This window comes from Asterias amurensis, chromosome 13 (genome assembly GCF_032118995.1).
Source record: "Asterias amurensis chromosome 13, ASM3211899v1".
NCBI lineage: Eukaryota > Metazoa > Echinodermata > Asteroidea > Forcipulatida > Asteriidae > Asterias > Asterias amurensis.
The window spans coordinates 8,294,408-8,314,760 of NC_092660.1; the positions used below are offsets into that span (position 1 = coordinate 8,294,408).

The 20,353-nt window shown below is 39.3% G+C and overlaps 1 protein-coding gene across 1 annotated transcript; it reads left to right on the forward strand.

The window, feature by feature from the left end:
- The first annotated feature begins 218 nt into the window (after window positions 1–218).
- On the forward strand, window positions 219–18,103 carry LOC139946232 (uncharacterized). Its single transcript, XM_071943850.1, has 13 exons — window positions 219–343; window positions 2,471–3,519; window positions 4,886–4,972; window positions 5,960–6,125; window positions 6,876–7,146; window positions 8,935–9,079; window positions 9,963–10,041; window positions 11,621–11,874; window positions 12,065–12,787; window positions 13,290–13,505; window positions 13,625–13,800; window positions 14,053–14,158; window positions 15,235–18,103. Exons 3-13 carry the CDS (start codon window positions 4,898–4,900, stop codon window positions 15,382–15,384), a joined length of 2,361 nt encoding a protein of 786 aa, XP_071799951.1. The 5' UTR covers window positions 219–343; window positions 2,471–3,519; window positions 4,886–4,897; the 3' UTR covers window positions 15,385–18,103.
- The last annotated feature ends 2,250 nt before the right edge of the window (window positions 18,104–20,353 follow it).

The window sequence follows — 20,353 nt, forward strand, 5'->3', positions numbered from 1 at the left end:
TATTTGACCTTTGACCTAACAATTCGCGAATGATTTGATTTAGTAACTGCTTAAAATTGTATTTTGCGATGGTTTTCGTTCATAAAAATGTGAAACACATACTCCAGTGTAAAATGTTAATTTTTAAATGAGACATCCGCTGACAGATTTGTAAGTAATGGCTTTTATTATTTTGTTAATGTCCACTTTTTCTCACGGGATTTGACGAGAATTTACGAGAAGGAGAGAGCAGACTCCATGTTGAATTTACAAACTTCTAAAACTTGTTGACAATTTTGAGTTGGATTCCTTGTCAAACTTTTTCGATCAGTTGAAGCTGTCACTCTCTAATGTGCAGTTATGTGTAAGTATTTGGTAGTGTCTATTTGGGGGATCTTTGGTGGGGTTTAACTTCTCAATTTTAGTCAAAATTCCATTTGAATCATGTAAATTTGTACTCCTGAGTCCCCGCCGCGAACATGTTCTGTTTCCATTCTTTTGATTTCTACCACCACCTCGCCACCCCGTGTGTTGTTGTGTGTGACTGATGAAACTGAAAGATTACAAAATGCGAACTTTCTAGATGTCTGTTGATGTGAATATACATGCCTATCATCTCAAAAAGTTAAAATAGTTCTACTTACAAATAATACTATAGTATTACATAATAAGCTAGAGTTTCTGATTGAAAATGAAATGTTAAATAATAAAATGAATTAATTAAAATCGAATTGTTGAATTGAAAGATTTAGTTAGATGGCTGTTCAGAAAAATCCATTTCTAGTTCCATCCAGTCAAATTTTTACCAAGTCACAGACTTTAATAATAGGTGACAAACAGTTTCTTGTCTATATGTCAAGCTTAGATGGAACTAACTTGAATTTTGAAATCCATGTGAGAGGATGGAATTATAAATAAGAATATCGGACACTTCGGCACCATGCAAACTCGGCACCTGCAAACTCGGCACGTGGCAAACTTGACACCTTGCAAACTCGGCACCTGCTCGGAACCAAGAATGTCGGCACCATACAAACTCGGCACCCGCCTTTTTTTTACTAACAAACTCGCACGTGTACTTGCACACTAAAAAATTGTTTGGTAGTTAGTAGCTTTTAAACGCTGTTAATGGCAAAATCACTAGTTATGGTAGCTGATAGGATTCCTATTAGGAATTAACCGCTTCCAAACTGCTTAACAGCTTCGAGAAAATTGGGGCCCACGGGAAATAAGTTACTGTCTGCACCGTGTTCCAGTCAACAATTTTTAACTTGAACATTACAATTAGGCCTGCGGTCGGGCCAAGGCTGAATTGCGTCCATGTCGGTGAAAGTGCGGTGCCATTTTTTGACTTTTTGGGCTTCGCAAAATGTTATAAGCGTTTGGTTAAGGGTTTTAAATGGATTTTTGCTTTTTAACAGCGTAATTTGCCGAAAGGCGCTGGCCGTGATGGGGACTTATTTCCTGATGGCTCGGCGACCAGTTCTGGGCGTCACACCGTCGCTTCTATTTTCTGTTAATTTATTTACGAAAATAATTATATTCCAATAACATTTGTAATGTTATTACTTATTACTTTACAAGATCAAGCTTTTTATGGGCATGTGGGACTGAACTTTTACATCAAATTTCGCAGTGTGAAAATCAAACATTTTCAACTGGGTGCCGAGTTTGTATTTGTGCATGTGCCGAGTTTGTGGGTGCCGAGTTTGCAGGTGCCGAGTTTGCAAGGTGCCGAAGTGACCGGTACCCATTTATAGTGCAAGTCATGAAAAGAATGAATTTGCAGGTATTTTCATAAATAATCTACCACCATGGGATGGTATTGAGAGAGTCTGTTGATCAGGTTGTTTCTCATGATTGTTGTTTTCCTCAAAACTAATAAGTAATCAACACACATATATTTTTATTTTTGTATGCGTATTTCTACTATTTTTCTATGTCTGTTTCAAGGGATTGTTGCAGTGATTATTTTGCCAAAATAGTTATTTATACCGATGGAAAGACCACTGTGTGTGCACAAAGATTTGGAAACTTTGATGGTGAAAATTGTCAGTCTGTCAGTAGCTGTCACAGCGTCTGTTGTGGGAGAGTGACACAGCGTCTGTTGTGGGAGAGTGACACATCTATGTTACTTTAAAACGGGTCCTCAGGAATTTTACTTGATGTTTATCATTGGTTTAAAAAAATACACATTCAGGCTTGATACTTCACAGAGCCAAAAAGGTGATTGCCTCCATGCCCCCTGTCATTGCCTTGGTGCCCTTGAAGTGCTCCAGTAGAAACTACATTTTCTTCAGGGTGCCCTAATACCAAAGACTTTCTTGCCCTGCACATTTTTGAACAATTTCTTGATATGCTATAGTACAACTCAAGTAGCTGTCTGGGTGGAAAGAAGCAACAATTTGTATTCATTTTTTATTGTATTATAAATTTATGTTATAAAACACAGAATCCATTTCAGAAATGTTCTCTCTCTTAAATTTTACAGGATATCTGCTCTCCGATGTTCAGTTTGACAAACATGTATGAATAGAGTTTCCAACTTCTGTATTTTCATGAAAGAATTTCAAACCACTCTGGAACCAACTGCATCAGTTCATCAGTGTGACATTTTCTCTACGCAACAAGCATGATCATCAGATGTGCAATGTCGTGACACAAGTTAAAAGTGACCCCCCCAAAACGCTGTTGAAGTTTAAACAAGGAGCCATAAAATATCCATTCTTTGGAAACAATAAGAAGTTGAGTCTATAATAATAAGTTGCACAATGTAACCGAGATTGTTGTCTTCCAACCAAAAATTTACTGATCAGTGCTTCCAAAAAGTTTTGTTTTTGTTCCAAATTTGTGTGTTTTAGTTTTTCGGTTTTGTTGTATATATTTGAAAGTCTTTCTTGGATATTTTTGTTTTAAACCCAAAATTTAAGCATTTCAGAAACAAAAGAAAAAAGGAAAACATATGATGGCACTTTTGATTAGCAAAACTAAGATAATTGCAAAAATGGTTTAATAGTAAAGTTTTAGTTGATGTGTTGGCGAGAGCCATTTGTTTCTGCTGAAAAGAGCCTGCCAGACCAAGTTTTGTCATGTAGATGAAACTGCTTAGTAGCGTAAACATCTCTGTACAAAAACCATAAAATACAAGCAAAGTACAATGACCGAGTGGCTGTTATAACAGTGGTCCCAAGATTTTAGATATAGAAGTAAAATTAACAGAAACCATAGTGCCTTGACTCAATGTGGTTTTGGGCTTTTTGCCCGAGAAACATACTACTGCGAGTCAGAAAGTAAACTCCAAGACATCTTGGCTGCAGTGAAAGAATAACCCATTTTGCAGCCACCGGAAAGAGCTGACAAAACTAAAATGGCTAGGTAGCCCAAGCTAAACGCCGACTTGTTGGGCAGTTGGGCAGAAAAAGTGAACAAAAAACTTGAAAAGACTTGTGTTGTATGCAAGACGTGAGACGTAGTGAAGACACAACAAGTGCCTGAAGACGGTGAATGCGATAAGCCTTCATTGTCTGCCCACTTCAGGAGGTAAGTTGTACTTACGCAGGGTTCTGCCCACGGTGGTCGGTGTAGGAAAGCCTGCCCGGCAATCATGACTTCCCAGCCACCATTTGCGAAGTTGACCCTTTTTCCGCCCGCCACACATTTTCCAACTTTTAGAATTAAACTTGCCAATTTCCTTCCACATATTTTCAAAAAGATGTACAAATTTTACATTTACCAATGTATCAAAAGTTATATCCCATTGGTTTGAGTCTGTTTTAATAATCAAGGATCGGCGAGTTGGGCCATTGTATCTGCTGTTTACAACAGACGACGAAAAATGCTTGCATTGCTTTTGGGGGTACATCACCAGGGCTCAAAGCTTTTCGTAAAGTAGTCCATCGGGCTAGTAAACTTTGTATTTTGCAGGCCCCAGGAAGGTCTACTAGTATACAAATATTGACTGCTTCGAGTGCTATGGTTAAAACTATGACTCCCGAGGTGATCCCGGGAGCGTTCTATGCGCCGAGGGAAAATGGAACGGTACGGGTATCACCAAGGGAGTCGTAGTTTTAACCATAGCATGAGTTAGAGCAATCATTTGTTTTATAACTCCCCAACAGACTATTTATCATCTTCGTACACGTAACGTTCATACGCGCGTTTCAGATACACGGATGCACAACTGATTGGGTTCGAGGTGGGTAAAATGACGTCTGGGTACTGCACGCCGTGTGATAGTCGTCGGACTATCAGACGGCAAACGATGCACTACATAACGTGGCAACGATGCACTATCACACGGCAAACAATGCACTATCACACGGCCGCCGTCTAGTAAAACTAAGACATGTCATGTGACGCGTTCTAAACTAATGGAAAGGCAGAATATTCGTAAGGAGTGTTATAATAATAGCTAATAATAGATATTGTTTACATTGTTTTTTATCTTTCTGATGTATTAATGAATGGTAGCGATCCCAAACAGTTTATTGGTCAAATTAAAATACAGTCGCACAGCAAAAATAAGTAATCACATTAAATCACCTTAAAAAAGATATTATTATTTACATTTAAAAAAGAAGGAAGTATGAACATTTTAATCAAGTAGGTTGTACAGTTTTTAGGAGTCCACAGGGCAGTTTGAGAAGTGGTGTTTACTAGCTCCCTATTCGGATAGCACTAGCAGTTTTTATGAACCAATGTACGACAGGGCCCAATTTCATAGAGCTGATTAAACAGAGAAACGTGCTCAGCAACTTATTGCTAAGCAAAAATAAGCAGGATTCCAGTCACAGATTGCACAAGTGAAATGGTACTTTGGCTAGTGCCAAGGGTGAGCTCTGAACTACCCTAAAAAGGGGACAAATTTGACGTCACATTCAACTGTTTTACTTTTACTTTTTGTTAGGGGCAGTATGATATGGTATTGGCTGACATGGCCAACCCTCCTGAGCATGACTTCGCTCCCGCTTGGCTCAAGATTCCCTCAGAACAGGTAAGATATAGATGCAAAGGTCGTGGGTTGGAATCCCACCCGAGTAATATGCCTATGATTTTGTTCACAGAACACTGATGTATACAATGCTAACATGTAGGTAAGATATACATTGTAACTTTTGAACCCTCTGAAGGATCTTGAAGTCTCTTTCAATTGAAAAGGCTGTTTTGTTGACAAAGTTTTGTTTTGCGGGGACAACAAATCTAGCAGTGGTGACCACATCATTGCGTGGAGCCTACGTCAGGATCTCTCCAAACGCACCTTTGACCTTGCATTCATTGCAGAATGGAGATTCACAGTCAATCCCTACGTACTTTTATATACAAAAACAACATTTGAAACATCACATTCACAAAAACATGCACGCTGCATGCAGCTGGCGAAGATCACCTCGGACCAATCAAAACACAGATATACGCCTCTCTTAATATTTATGCATGACTTCACAATTCTTACCCAAAATGAGGCTATGGGCGCACGTCCCACATCACTTGCAGTGGCTGCGCTCATAGCCTCGTTTTGGGTTTAATAGCATTGTGACATACCTCATGCATAAATATTAAGAGAGGCGTAAGGATAGCTTCTGTCATTGCCAGTTATCCAATGAAATCATTGGGTTTGTAAAACCAGTACCTGTCTTTATTCTTGCGGATAGAGACCGGGGACCAGTCTAGTGGAACAGTACTTTGTTGTGTGACAATGTAATTGTGTTTTTTGTTTTGTTTTTCAGCGGTCTTCTAAGACACTTAATGTATTAAATCATAGCTCCACTAGTGGTTTAGAGACCGGGGACCAGTCTAGTGGAACAGTACTATGTTGTGTGACAATGTAATTGTGTTTTTTGTTTTGTTTTCCAGTGGTCTTCTTAGACACTTAATGTATTAAATCATAGCTCCACTAGTGGTTTAGAGACCGGGGACCAGTCTAGTGGAACAGTACTTTGTTGTGTGACAATTTAATTGTGTTTTTTGTTTTGTTTTTCAGCGGTCTTCTAAGCCACTTAATTTAAATCATAGCTCCACCAGTGGTAGACTCGGACTTGCAGACGACCATCAGGATAGATTTAGAGCAAGACATTACTCTACCGACTCACAACACAGCTATGGTAGATCACCGACACATGACCAGCCCGGTTACAGGGGAAGAGATGGTAAGTCTCCATTTGTTTAAATCTTTCCCCTTTTTTATGAGATATCACCCGACTCACAAGGCCAGCCGGCCACTTCAAGGTGAGGGCTACTGATTTGGGCTACCAACCCAAATCAAATGTCACTGAGGGCATGTTGCTACCTACATGTATTCCTGGGGCTGAAACATGGTTATCCCCTTCACAGTCCGTAAGGATGAAGGTATGGGTATCATCCACTTAGGAGCCTGATTATAATACCAAAAGATGTTAAAGGCTTCTATCAAAAAGATTTTGTTGCCATTAATTTTAAGTGATTACCAACTTAACTTAACTTAACATAATTGCATTGATAAAGCACTTTAACACTGCTCAAAATGTATACAATCCCTTTAAACCTGTACTCCACAAACCGTCTGAAACCACCCTACCTGCTACTCCTCAAACTGCCTCAAAGAATTACTGCAGGATGAGACTTTTTATGTCTGCCTGGTGACGAATATAAGAGGATATTTTTTCCATATAGAAATCCTGCTCTTTGGTCTACTTCTCTAGTGCTTTGGACAAATCTGCATTATTTATTTCTAAAAGCTTCTTTAAATCTTTAACTCCAGGGGTCACACCAAAAGATAGAAATGCCATCATTTCAATATACCTCAGTTTTTATACCTCAATTTGTATCCAAGTTTCAGACTTTTTTGTTAGCAATTACTCTCACCCATTTTGCAAAACAGTTAAACATCTGCCTGTGTTTTTTTTTTGTTTTTTCCTCAGAGCGTCGACACTTTTCCAATGCCAGCTCACGTCACCATTCTGTCGATGATCTTCCATGGGATCCAGACCCTACCACCAATTGGAACTACTCCCAGCTCAACGGTACCTCCAGTGGCACCTATGGAATGGGGGGTTACCCTCGCAGGGGGAACTCTGTCCCAAGGAGCGGTCAGCAGTACTCTAACAACGGACGATTTGACGGCGGCAGTCTTGCTGCCACCAGGGGACAGTTTAATCAAGGGAAGCCACCAGCTGGATCTGGGCGACAAAGGTATCAGAACTTGGGTAGTTTTAGAGCCAACACTATTAAGATCCTAGTGTATTAGAAGAATTCTCTGTAAATTGAGAAATTGAGAATCAAGGCTGAATGCGCCGTGACAGCACTTTATTAACCAGTACAAGGTGCTACATAAAACGGTCTCATAATTCAAAAACTTTCAAATCTGTCTGGGAATAAATAATGATAAGCACTTTAAGATGCCAGTAGATAAATGCGATTTAAAACTCAGTTCGGTCAAATCTGTATTATTCATTTCTAGAAGCAAACACAGTTGGGGTGACCACACCTTTTCTGTTGTGGGCCCTAGGACATGGAGCAGTCTTTCTACAGACAATCCCCTACAATACATAATTTTAAGACCAGTCTAGTGGAACAGTACTTTGTTGTGTGGCAGTGCAATTGTGTTTGTTTTTTTTGTTTTTCAGCAGTCTTCTAAGACACTTAATGTAAATCATAGCTCCACTAGTAGTTAAGAGACCGGGGACCAGTCTAGTGGAACAGTACTTTGTTGTGTGACAATTCAATTGTTTTTGTTTTTTTCAGCAGTCTTCTATGACACTTAAAGGGATTCTGCAGTGAATGAAAATAAAACAGTTAATTTTGCTGTCATTTATTTCTGATATATGTATTGAACATCAATAAAATGTGTTTTGTTTTTTCCCCGACATATCTCACTTGCGTAATTAGCGAATAAGTCATGCCCCCCCCCTTTTGTGGATTGTTACCGCCCCCCCTACCATCGACATAATGTCGGGAATTCAAACATATCGTCGGCAAAAAGAGTCTGGTCCCTAACTACATGCGCCTAGGTACCAGGCCACACAGTGCACACGTCTCTATATGCACACAGCCAGGGGGACCGACGGCTCGGGTTCCTAGCGGCTTGGGTTCTCGACGGCTCGCCTGACATGACGTCATGTTTATGCAAACGAAGGCTCCCTTTTAGGGGCGGGGTGGGTTCCCCTAATCTCTTGAAAACCATTTTTAAAATACTTGCGCATTTAATAAAAAATATATTAAAATATTTTAGGTTTAAAAAGTTATGTTTAATCGTTTAAATTATTTTTAAAAACACTGCAGCCACCCTTTAATGTAAATCATAGCTCCACTAGTGGTTTAGAGTCCAGGGACCAGTCTAGTGGAACAGTACTATGTTGTGTGACAATGTAATTGTGTTTTTTGTTTTGTTTTTCAGCGGTCTTCTAAGACACTTAATGTATTAAATCATAGCTCCACTAGTGGTTTAGAGTCCGGGGACCAGTCTAGTGGAACAGTACTTTGTTGTGTGACAATTCAATTGTTTTTTGTTTTGAACTTGGGTGGTTTTGGAGCCAACACTATTAAGATCCTAGTGTATTAGAAGAATTCTCTGTTAATTGAGAAATAGAGAATCAAGGCTGAATGCGCAGTGACAGCACTTTATTAACCAGTACAGTCTTTCTACAGACAATCCCCTACAATACATAATTTTAAGACGTCACTCAAATCTCACCTGTTTACAAGAGCTTACCGTACGGCATCATGAGCAATGATTAGTAATAGTGGCAAATGGCTCCATATAAATTTTACGATTGATTGATTGACTGACTGATTAGTTGGTTATTATGGAGACCATATTTGTTATTAAAGGAACATGTTGCCTTGGATCGGTCGAGTTGGTCTTTGAAAAGCGTTTGTAACTTGTTCCTTTAATATTGTCATCCAATCCTACAATCTTAGAGACACCCAGAATCACCTTTTGACTAATACCTTGACTCTTTTGATCGTTGTTCAATGCAGATATAATTCGGGACCCAAGACTGGCTATTCAGATCTTGATGATCACAATGATGAGACGAGCAGTAAGAAGGAGGACGGACAGGGTGACGGACCCGACGACAAAGGGAAAGAAAGCGACAAGAGTGCCTTATCTAATCAGGACTTTGTAAGTTGAAAAAATTTCTTAGTTTGTTTTATTTGATTACACATCCAACAGCACAAGTAGCGCCAATACCAGGATGAATAAGAAACAGAGAAGAAATGTTCAGTTTTAGTTGCGAGAGAAAAAACCCAGTGTGGGGGAAACCCAATCCACACGATAGGCTTCGGTCTGAGGTGGGTTTCGAAACAGGGGTCCACAGTGAAAGGCAGGTAAAGAAACCACTGAGCCAACATGATCCCCATATGGAGACCTGTGGCTGTAAGCCAAGTACTTATTGCATGATGTTGGACTCTGTCACCATGCCTGAAACAATGGTTGACAAGTCGTGGCGTGTCCTGGCCAAGTGGTCTAGTTCACCGAACCCAAGCTCTGGTGTTGTCTGCAGCAGAGTGAGGGTGCAATCCCCGTCATGACACTTGTGCCTTGGAGCAGGGCACTTAACCATAATTGCTTTGAGAAAGTTGGGAAGGTAGTGCATTTTACTTTACCCACCAGGCTCCTAAGTTGATGGCACCCTTGCCTACAGGACTGTGAAGGGGGTAACCCTGTTTCAGCCCCAGGAGAAGGTGGCAATGTGCTCCTGGTGGCAGTTTATTTGGGTCGATAGCCCAAATCGGTTATGTGTAGCCCTCACCTTGAAGTGGCTGTCCAGCCTTAAGATGTCAGGCGAAATCTCATTAAAAAAAAATTAATTTGATCTTGGAGCCCCTCTGCAGAGCATACCCCTCTCAGAGTTTATTCTGTATTTTGCTGAATACCAAGTGTTATATTTTGACTGTGATTATTAACATTGCTTTCTGTGCAAAGGGATACATGACTAAGGTAAACAAAATGAACAACCAAATATCTGATTAATTGTGAATTTTGTATTCTGGTCTCATTACAGCCATCCCTGTCTGGTGGAGACATACACATAAAGAAGCCAAGCATATCAACCAAGACAAGCGTCCCTCCAGGCGCCTGGGGTAAGACATATAACGCTTAGATTTTAAACAGCTACTTGAGCGGAATGTTTTTAACGAAATGCTATTTTAACTTGTTTATAATACGTTTGTAATTATTGATTAAAAAATCAGGCCCAACCTCAAGGTTTTGAAAAACTGAAAACACTTCTGTTGTTGTCAAAATGACAATGCTTTGATGTCATGTCTGGGAGTTTGCTTTGTTATATACCTCCACGCTGCAACAAAGCGGCTTTACAAATTGGAGGTCCCAACTATGACATCACATGAGTGATTACGTAACAGAGCTTTTCGCAAATCTTTCAGAAAAGCGCTGGATAAGGGTATTCAAAATGATTGGTTTTTTTTTACACAGTTAAAATCTATAGTCATATGACTCGATTTCCTTATTAACTGAAAACATTCAAAGTTAAAATTCCGCAAAGTTCATGACTTGACATTTTCGTTCAAGCAGGTCTTTAAAATGAGAAAAATACTAATTAGTGGATTTGTATGACACCAATCATGATGCCATCAAGCAAAATGAGCCGATTGCCGAGCTAGGTCATTTTTGTTTCTAATACATTTGCAAATTACACAATCTATGCTTTAATACTGTTAAAACCCAAGGTTGATACCACCTTTGGTTCTTTTGTGCAAGTAGAAACACCAAGAGATGTGAGAGAATAAAACTGAGAAAAAGGTGTTTTAAGTTGAGTTGTTTCAAGGCACCAGACACCTTTGGTAATTATCAAAGACCAGTACTTTCACTTAGTGTTGTGTCCCAACATAATATGCATAAATAATAAATCTGTTAAAATTGTGGCTCAATTAATCAGTCGTCAAAGTTGCAAAAAAAAACGGTAAAAGAAAAACAAATTAGTCTTCTTTCAGATGCAGTCTTTTTTAGAGTCGTATATTTTAGTGATAAATTACTTCTTTCTCAAAAACTATGTTACTTCAGAGGGAGTACACAGTGGTTTAAAAAACTGTGTGACCCAGACATCTACAAGTTTCAGTACAATAATCGGTCAAAATACCTTTATAATATCTCAAGCATGTCTCAATGTCATCTTTAGGCATATAAAAATTGGTTGTCTTTTAAAATAATACACAATTTACAGATCCGTGTCATTGCGCCCTCTTGTGGCAGTTTTTATGATGTGGTGTTAAGTAATGAAGCGATTTCAAGACAAATAGATTATTAAAACAACCAAGTCAAGTCTTTAGACAAAGCAACTCTTTTTATAACAAGTCGATCAAATTACCATTTGCCATATGATTAAAGAGGCTTGGTAATGAAATGTCAGTTTCGGTGTGAAAAAAACCCTCAAAATATTGTGTGTGTTTTTTAATTTGAAAAGTATTATGAGATATGTCCATTAAAAGCATTAACAAAAACTGGAGAAATGTCTGGGTCCCAAACCATTGTGGAGTAATTTCTCACAATGTTTTAACCTTGCTTGTACCAGATATATTCTCTGCTTAAGCACCCCTGTGAAATTGGGCCCTGGTCATGCTGGAATGATGCAAGGTGGGCTCAATTTTGCACACTTAATTCAAAATAACAATGTATTAAATATAACATTTGATTTTATTGCAGAAAAACCCCCTGGAACCACCAAAGTCATCAGTGGACGGAAACTGCAGCTGATTAAGAAATCTATTCCTAACTCCTCGGACGGCAAACCCACACAGCGTACCATGACCCTGTCATCCGCAACGATTGTTGACCCCTCCCTGGGTTCAAAGGTCACAGCTCAGACTGGGGCAACAAACCAGAGTTCAAAGGGGTCAGCCTCTTCCAACGCTGGCTCGGGTGTTGTGTTGAAGTCAATGATATCTGTTACACCAATGGTAAGAAATAGAGACTGTGTCACTGCCTCTCCCTCCTCCTTGAGGGAAAAATGTTATCCAGTCTGAAAGCATCTTTCATTTCTGTTTGAGTAGCGTTTATCTACTGGCAATACTTACCTACTTACAAGTTTTACCTTCTTGTGGGTTTTCTCCCTAAATTCAGCCCTGACTATTTTTTGTTTTCTCAAAGGTTTCATCACGAGCAAAAGAGCCATCGATTCGGTCAGCGCCTGTACCCGTTTCATCAAGCCGCATTTCACCTGTTCCAAGCAAACCATCACCCGTGCCTGTCCCTATTCGATCTGTACCCAGCAATCCCATACCTTCACCCGCTATCAAGGTCCCCACACCCGCTTCAACCAGGTCCTTGCCTACTCCTATTCCAAGCCCAGCCGCAACCCCCTCACCAAAGCAAAAAGCACCCGTCGCTGCCGCCAGTAAAGCAGAAATCGCTCCTGACAAACTTGCAGGTGTCAACAACGGGAAAACAGTATCCATCCACAACATAGTTAGTTCCACAGAAACCAAGACGACAACGGTGACTTTATCCAAAGTCGCTGCTTCAGTTAAGCCGGTTCAACAACCCACTAACAACAAGCCCACGATGGTCACCAGCATGTCCACGGTCTTAACCAGCAGACAGACTCCTACCCTTAATCGTCTGACTGCATCGTCTGCCGGTACCAATCGACCCAGCAGAATAGCACCTGTATTCTCCCGGCCTGTGCCCGTCTCGACCAGTCGCCATAACCCAGTGGCGATCATCAATAGGCCGATAACATCATCCTCGGTGATCACCAGCGGACTAACATCTGTTAGTCTCCGTTCAGCACCAGTTGGATCCATGAATATCAGAAAAGAGAAGACTGTCGTTCCGCTACAGTCGCCCAAGGTGCTGCCAACTAGTAAACAGGTGAGTGCTAAGTGGACTCAGTCCAGGAATGTTGTCTTTGAGGGGTCAAGGCTATTTTTGTTCTGCAAAGGGTTCTTCCTTTGGATAATCTTTGGGAAACTTTTGAAGGGGCACCAAGGCCAACAGATACCATGGCCAGACCTGCGGACCTAAAATGATATTGCAGTTGACATCTTTGGAACAATTTTTTGAGCTGGTGTAGAGACATTGGACACCTTTGGTAATTGTCAAAGACCAGTCTTCTCACTTGGTGTATATCAACAAATGCACAAAATATTGTTGTATCAACAGCTCTCCATTGATTGTTAACAAGCAAGTTTTTTATGCTAACAGTGATTACCAATAGTGTCCAGTGCCTTTAAGCTTTTTACTCCCTACGAAAGACATACTACACCATTGTAGGCCTGAAATAACACACGCAGGCCATGGAGGCAAATTAGAGAGAGAAATGCCCTTCTCTCTCTTGCTCATTTTACCAAGTTCTCTTTTTTCTTCCTTATAGCCACCCTCCCCTATTTCACTCAGCACCACGCCTACTGAGCTCCCCAATCCGAGTCCATCCACACCTAAAGCCAAGAAAGGAGACAAGATCGGCTTCCTGACCGAGCTCCGTCGCTCCAGCAACGGAGACGTTTCCAAAGAGGTCAGCCAGAACAACGAGGAGAATCTGAAAGGAGTCGGTGAGACCAAGAGGCAGAGCAGACCAACATCAACATCGGTAAGCTGGGGCAACAAAAATCCTTAAAACTTACCTGTCACTTTCCTGCAATCTGGGACTTTATAAAGCAACTAAATGCATTAAAACTAAATTAAAGCTATGTTTTTCCTTTTTCTTAGAAAACAATACTACAGAAGCAACACCCCCATAGCAAGACCAACGGATTCAACATTCACAGCAACTTGACAACGATGGAGAAGGGCACCAGGGAAGATACAACCCCAAACTTCTTCCCAGAGTTCTCGCCTGTTCGAGATCTGCCGGACATGTCGAGCAGTCTAGAGGCTGAGAAACGGTGAGAAATGGTGTTCTCATTTTGATTCTAGTCTTGTTTCATTTTGATTCAGGTCTTGTTAATAAGATCCCAGTCCAGTGACAAAATAGGGAGACCGCCAATATAGGGCTAGTTACCTCAGTAGGTAGAGCACTAGCACGTAAGGCCCCAAGTCACAGGTTCAAATCCCACTCAACACAATTTTTCTTTATTCAACCCAAAATTTATTTAAATGTAGAACACAAAATAATTTCAATTTCAAAATTTTCTCAGGCTTTTGCAAGAGATGGGCTGGCACGAGCACAGCGATAACGAAGAGGGGTATGCACCGCTGACCGAGGACGAGAAGAAAGAGTTCCAGAAGAGAAAATCTCAACAGGTAAGTTTTCATTCTGTGTTTGGTTTGCGAGAAAACCCTCAAGGCCCAAATTAATCAAGCCGGTAAGCACAAAAAATTGCTAAGCACAGAAAAGTATTGCCTAACAGAAATAGGTTACCAGCCAAAATTACATTAAGGTTACATTGTTGTGACTGGCGCCCCACTCTGTTTTGCTTAGCAAAGAAATCTAGTCAGCGGTATTTCCTGCTAAACAGTTTTATGAAATTGGACCGTGATTGTAACTTTGTTGTGAACACTTGCTCTTATAAGAGCTTGTCCTGATGTATTTACTGCCCTAAAGTGGAATCGGGAAAATGCAGAGAATACATTATTTTCATCAAGAACCTGCTGAGTATACAGTGTTAACACACGTCGGTGTATGGGTAAAAAAACAAATTAATATTCTTTATCCCCGATGCAAATTTAACATCTATTATATCGTTGCGGTACCCGCTGCCAAAACATAGGATTCGAACTGCCTCTAGCTACCGGGCAACCTCGGTAGTCTAGTTGGTAAGACACTGCTCTAGAATTGCAAGGGTCGTGGGTTCGAATCCCACCCAAGTAACATGCCTGTAATATTTTTTCACAGGACTCGGGAAAGTACTGAGTATACAGTGCTAACACACGTCGGTGTATGGGTAAATAAATTAATAAGAACCTGCTATCCGGCTATTTATCTACTGCCCCAAAAATCGGGAAAGTTGGGAGACTATCTTGCTGTGATCAAGAACCTTTTCTGCTATTTAATTAGATCAGAACAACTTGGAGGCTACATTATTCTGATACCAGGTCTGCTATATCTACTGCCCCAAAGTAGATCAGAACAATCAGGAGACTACCTTTAACCTGTCCTCGGAAGAAGACAAATTGTAGTCTAATTCTAAACTTACCAAGAAAGCATTACACACTAGAAACACACAGTTGCCTATGAAATACTAATTATCACAGTGTGGATTCACTATGTAAAAACACTGATACATTTTTTTCTAGGAGATGAATGTTAAAAAACAGGACTCATTGTTTCACATGCAAAACTTTAAAATCTTCTTTTTGATTATTCCCACCACCACCAGTTAAAGAAGAACGGCTTCACCACACGAATCCTACCCTCCACATGGAACAGTGCGAGTCTGCCAATCAGTTCTATCACCCAAGTCAGTCTGGATGACACCCTCACAAGTAGTGACTCGGACTCCTCCGATGATGACGAGACGCACAGCTGAGACCAGTTTGCAATTCTCTTCGCAGCGATGTTATGAGAAGAAAGGGGTTGTCTGGACACCTGTATAATTTGTCAACATTTTGAGAGACGTTGATTATCAGAAGCAATTTGTTTTTTTGTGACAGAACAGGGCTTGAATTTGGGGGGAAAATACGCAAGACTGCAGGACTTGTAGCTCAAAGTCTTTACTGGACTGACTGACGTATCTTATTTACAAGACCATAATCAAAATTAAAGGGAATAGAAGCCAAGTGAGAACACGGTTGTATCATCTAAAACACTAAGAGATGATTTATCTCTTCAGTTTATGGCCTATACTCGGCAAGGTTGAAAGATATTTGTGAGACTCAATCTCGACATTTGAACATTTGTTCTGAGTTAAAGATGTTGATTTTATAAAGAAGAAGAAAAAAACAAGATCACCGGGCTTGTCCTGTCTTGAGTTTACTGTCCTGACACTGAAATCATTTTCCTCTGGCGAGTGGTCCAGTGTGACATTCGAGTCCTGCAGTACGAATGGCCTCATTTGTGTGGTTTCTCCTGTTGATTTTGGTATCTGCATGTATGGTGAAGTCCACATGTGATGTTTTCAACATATTATGTGGTTTATCACCGAGTGCACTTCCTGCATCACGCTATATGTGGCCACAAAAAAAGTTTTTATTCATACAGTGACACAAGGTGGTTTTTGCAAGAACTGACTCTGAACAAAATTGACAGGATGATCATACTATGTAAATGAGGCCTAGCTTAAAAAACCTTCCTTTTTCCTGCTTCTACGCCTAAAAAGATGAAAATGAATACCTGGTTTTACACAATTCTTTTAATTACTAACACAATGGAAGATGGTGCTGTATTCACCTCCGTTGCTGTTTGATTGCTTGGGAGTATTTCTATTTTAAAGTAGATGAGAAGATATCCCCTCCCCCCTCTAAAAAAAACCCTAAGAAACTTAACATTGCTGTTACAACAATTTTGTCATTTGTCGACACGTTTTTTTAATCTTTTGCAATAGCATTTTCTGTTTGTACCCTACAATGCTTTTGGGAGTCCCAGGAAATGGATTTTTTTTTATTGACAATTCATTTCTCTCTAGTAAACATAACACATGTTTCCGTGTAGCAAACAAAAGTACATACTCAGTTGCCAGTATTTCAGCAAGTGTCAAAGGTACAGCTTATTTTGCATTTTTTTAAATTTCTTTCTTTCTTGCATTGTTGCTACATATCAGAAGTCAGTGTGTGCTCTTCAAAAACAAATATGGATTTATTTTAGTGTACAGATTATTCGCTTGTTGCATAACAAGGAGATCTTCAATTGGAAAATAATAACAATAATTCTCAGGAAACTTAGGTGGTTATAGAAATGAGGAAGAAAAGGAATAAACAAATAATAAACTAGGCACTAGATTTTCAAGGGAGGATACAATACGGCTGCAAAATTATCAAACTAAATTGGCTAACCCACTTGTTTGTGAAATCAGTGGTAGCCCACCTGGGCCCATTTTTATAAAGCTGTTCAGCTGAAACTACCGCTTGACAAATTTCTTTGCTAAGCAAAAATTGCATTGGGCACCAGTCACAAGATTAATGTAGTTTTTACTGGTAACTTGTTCAGTTAAGCAATAGTTTACTGTGCTTAGCAAGTTTTTGTGCTTACAGGCTTTATGAAATTGGGCCCTTGTATTTAAAAAAAAATATCCCTCTCTGAAGTCCAGATGTTCTACATCAACGTTTCACAAAAAAACCTTTGTAACATGTATCCATCTTTGACTATAGTACACAGACTTAAATTGTACAGTGATGTTTTTATTTTTGTCATGAAAGACAGAAGTCAGAAGTGTGTCCTCCCTTGTCAATCTCTGAGACTTTGCACCTTCTGAGGTTTGTGGCAGACCACTTGGTGGCAGAATTATGAAGAGAACGAAACAGTGTTGTATCCTTCTTCAACAATAATCTTCGATTTGGCACATTGAGTGTGCTGATTTGTAAACAGAATCTTTCACAAACATTACTTTCCCACGGGCTAAGACGACTATCGGTCAAGTTTGCAGCCAAATAAAATACAAACAAAGAGCCATCTAGTTAGATGATTTTAGTTTATTCGAATGGAAGAACCCAGAAATAGTGTTTAGCATAATATTAGTGTTTTGTTGTTGCTATTCTCTTAATATTTGTTATTGTCACTGTAAATCAAAGAAAATCCACAGAAAAACATATTTTGTATTCAAATAAATAATATTTAAATTTTGCTTCCAAAAAAAAAAGATGAAAAGATAAAACAAATGTAAGTCCGTAATTGAGTTGTTATATAAACCAATACTACATAAAAATGTTGTTTTAATTTTCATTTAACTCCAAGATTGTTTTTTTCTTGTTTTTAAAACTAATTTGGGTTTTCTTTTTCAATGCATATCTCGTTGGCACTTCCAACATTGTTATTGGTTATAGCATTATTCATTTTTGGCTTGTGTATATTTTTTGCCGAGTTGGCAAATATTTTAGGGGTTTTGGTATTTTGTTGTGTGAGCGCAAAATCTGTACAGTTTCCTATAAAAAAAAAGAGCGAGAGCGAGAGAAAAAGGTCTCAAAATGACAAAAAATAGACTCTGCATTTGCAGGTGTTTGTGTACAGTGTAATAACCTTTGCAATGATTTATAAGTTTGCCCATCAGACGGATTATTATTATAATATGACAATAAAACGATTTTGCTACTTGAGCTTTTTTCCTCTCCACCGTCTCCAAGTGACAAGTAAATTACTCGTGTCGTCTATTTTGCGTAGTGTCCTCGGTCAGTGATGTTAGGTCTAAGCCATTTGCGCGTTAGATTTCAATATTGATTGGTACAATGACTTTTGCTTGACCACAAGTTACCACTTAAATTTGAAATCTTCAGACTATCGGGACAGTTACTATTTCACACGATTAGGGGCAAGCTTTTGCCTAGTTATGTAAGAGACGGTGAATTGATGTATATGGTACCAGGGTTTGCTCATCTGGAGGTTGCTATGCAAAAGCTTACCCCGAACAGTTTGACATAGCAAATAAATGTACATTGTAATTGGTACATTGTCACTAAGAAAGTCATTATACCAGACATTCAAATCTACAATCCTGGCCATATCTCGTTGGGCCCCCCTGTCCCCTTTCAATGTTGGTTCTGATTGCTAGTCTTCTCCATTACAGTCAACATTGAGCAGGGGTCACGGGAGAGAATGATTATTGTCAATGGGAAGTGTACAGTGTTTGGTTTTATGTAACGTTAGGAATGGGTGGCCCAAGCATTTTGGCCAGGATTGTAACCTGCTAATTGCTTATTGTCCCCAGATCTCCCTGTCTTTCATGGATGCAGATATGTAATCTGCTGTCACAAACCCATTGTCCCTTTTAAGTAAATCAACATAAATCAGGTGACCTCGACCTCTTTTGGGTCGACCTTGCTTGGGATCCCTGAGGACAATAGCAAATATGACTACTCTTGTGAAGATGTTTGCTCTAAGTTTGGGGAACCCGAGATAGAGAGCTAAGTTAGATATGTGTTCTTCCTTCCTAACGCAAAGGACCTGGCACAGAAGATGTTTTTCTAGAACAGATGTTTGCTCCTTTTTAAAAGTTAGTTCTTCTTTTTCTCGACAGAGTACTCTGTTACAAATTTGATAAAAGCAGTCGAGTGTACATTTTAATGAGGGATTTTATAGTCTTACAAAGCAAATTATAATATGTCAAGCAATTTTTTTCTAGAGAATGGATTGATGACATAAGTTGATTACAACTTTCTACATAAAAAAAATCAAGTACATATTTGCTTCTCATAGTGACTTGGTGAATGGACTCTACAGGTAACCAAAGACAATGTAGAAAGTCGATTTTTAAGAGTTAAACTTAAACAAGAGGAGTTTTACAAACTGAAAGCTTGTCAATTATAAAATTCGTTCCAGTTCCTCCAGCACAAACACAGTCGCAAAAATAAATAATGACATACAATGACATAGTCTATGGCTGACCGTGAGTGAAATAGTCAGATATTCCATTTAAAAACTACAAATTTCCACTACTTGCTTCGATGCTTCTCTTGCCCTCTATCGAAACTAATGCATTAAAATTTCTCACAAAGCCAAACCGTTTTTCATTGTTCACAAAAAAGGATCACATGTTGGCTGTATAGTGGTTTATTAAAAACTAGAGGATTAGTTTCTCACAAAGCATAAGTTGGTTTGCTTTTCACAAAAAAGGAGACTACATAAATCACATGGCGTCTTTAGTGGTTCAATATTGGAAACTTAGGGGATTAGGCTAGTTTCTCACAAAGCAAAATCGTCTTTTTTTTTACTAAAAAGGGGACCACTAAATCACATGTTGGTTGTATACATAATTGAAAACTAGAGGCAGTCCCTACAAAGCAATGTAAAGCATTTTGAAAAAAAAGATCACATGCTGGTTTTATAGTGGTTTAAAACTAGGGGATTAGTTTCTCACTGCAAAGGAAAACCCTCACGTTTTTCATTTTTCACAAAAAGGGACCACATAATCACACTGGTTTATTGAAAAAATAGAGGATTAGTTTCATTCAGAACCTTCAGAAATGTATACTGTGAAGACGGCGCCTGGAGGGGCTTTCTAAACATTGTTTGTCATGCTTGCTACACCTTTAAGCTTTTGGGGTCAGGTTGTCTGGAATTGAAGTACTAAAAGTCTGTGTCTCTTTCATGTCAGCTGATATTGGAGATTCCATTTTGGTATATTTATTGTGTATAGGTGAGAAATTGTAGCAATCTTTATTTACTGTTGGTTAAGTTTCCTCATGTGTCACCTTGAGGTGGTCAATGTTGGATGGAGCTAAAAAATAGTGATTATGCTTCTCCACACAAATGAAATATATCATCCCTTCAATTTTTCTTCTATGCCCGTGTTATCTTGTTTGGTTTGGATTTCCCGTACATTAAACAGTCGTCGGGGTGATTCACGACGG

What these genes read in the sequence shown, in the direction of transcription:
- LOC139946232 (XM_071943850.1), top strand. Translation starts at nt 4,898, where the DNA reads ATGGTATTGGCTGACATGGCCAACCCTCCTGAGCATGACTTCGCTCCC. An exon ending in TGCTGCCAACTAGTAAACAG is followed by an intron (nt 12,788 to 13,289) that starts GTGAGTGCTAAG and finishes TCTTCCTTATAG; the next exon opens with CCACCCTCCCCTATTTCACT. An exon ending in AGTCTAGAGGCTGAGAAACG is followed by an intron (nt 13,801 to 14,052) that starts GTGAGAAATGGT and finishes AAATTTTCTCAG; the next exon opens with GCTTTTGCAAGAGATGGGCT.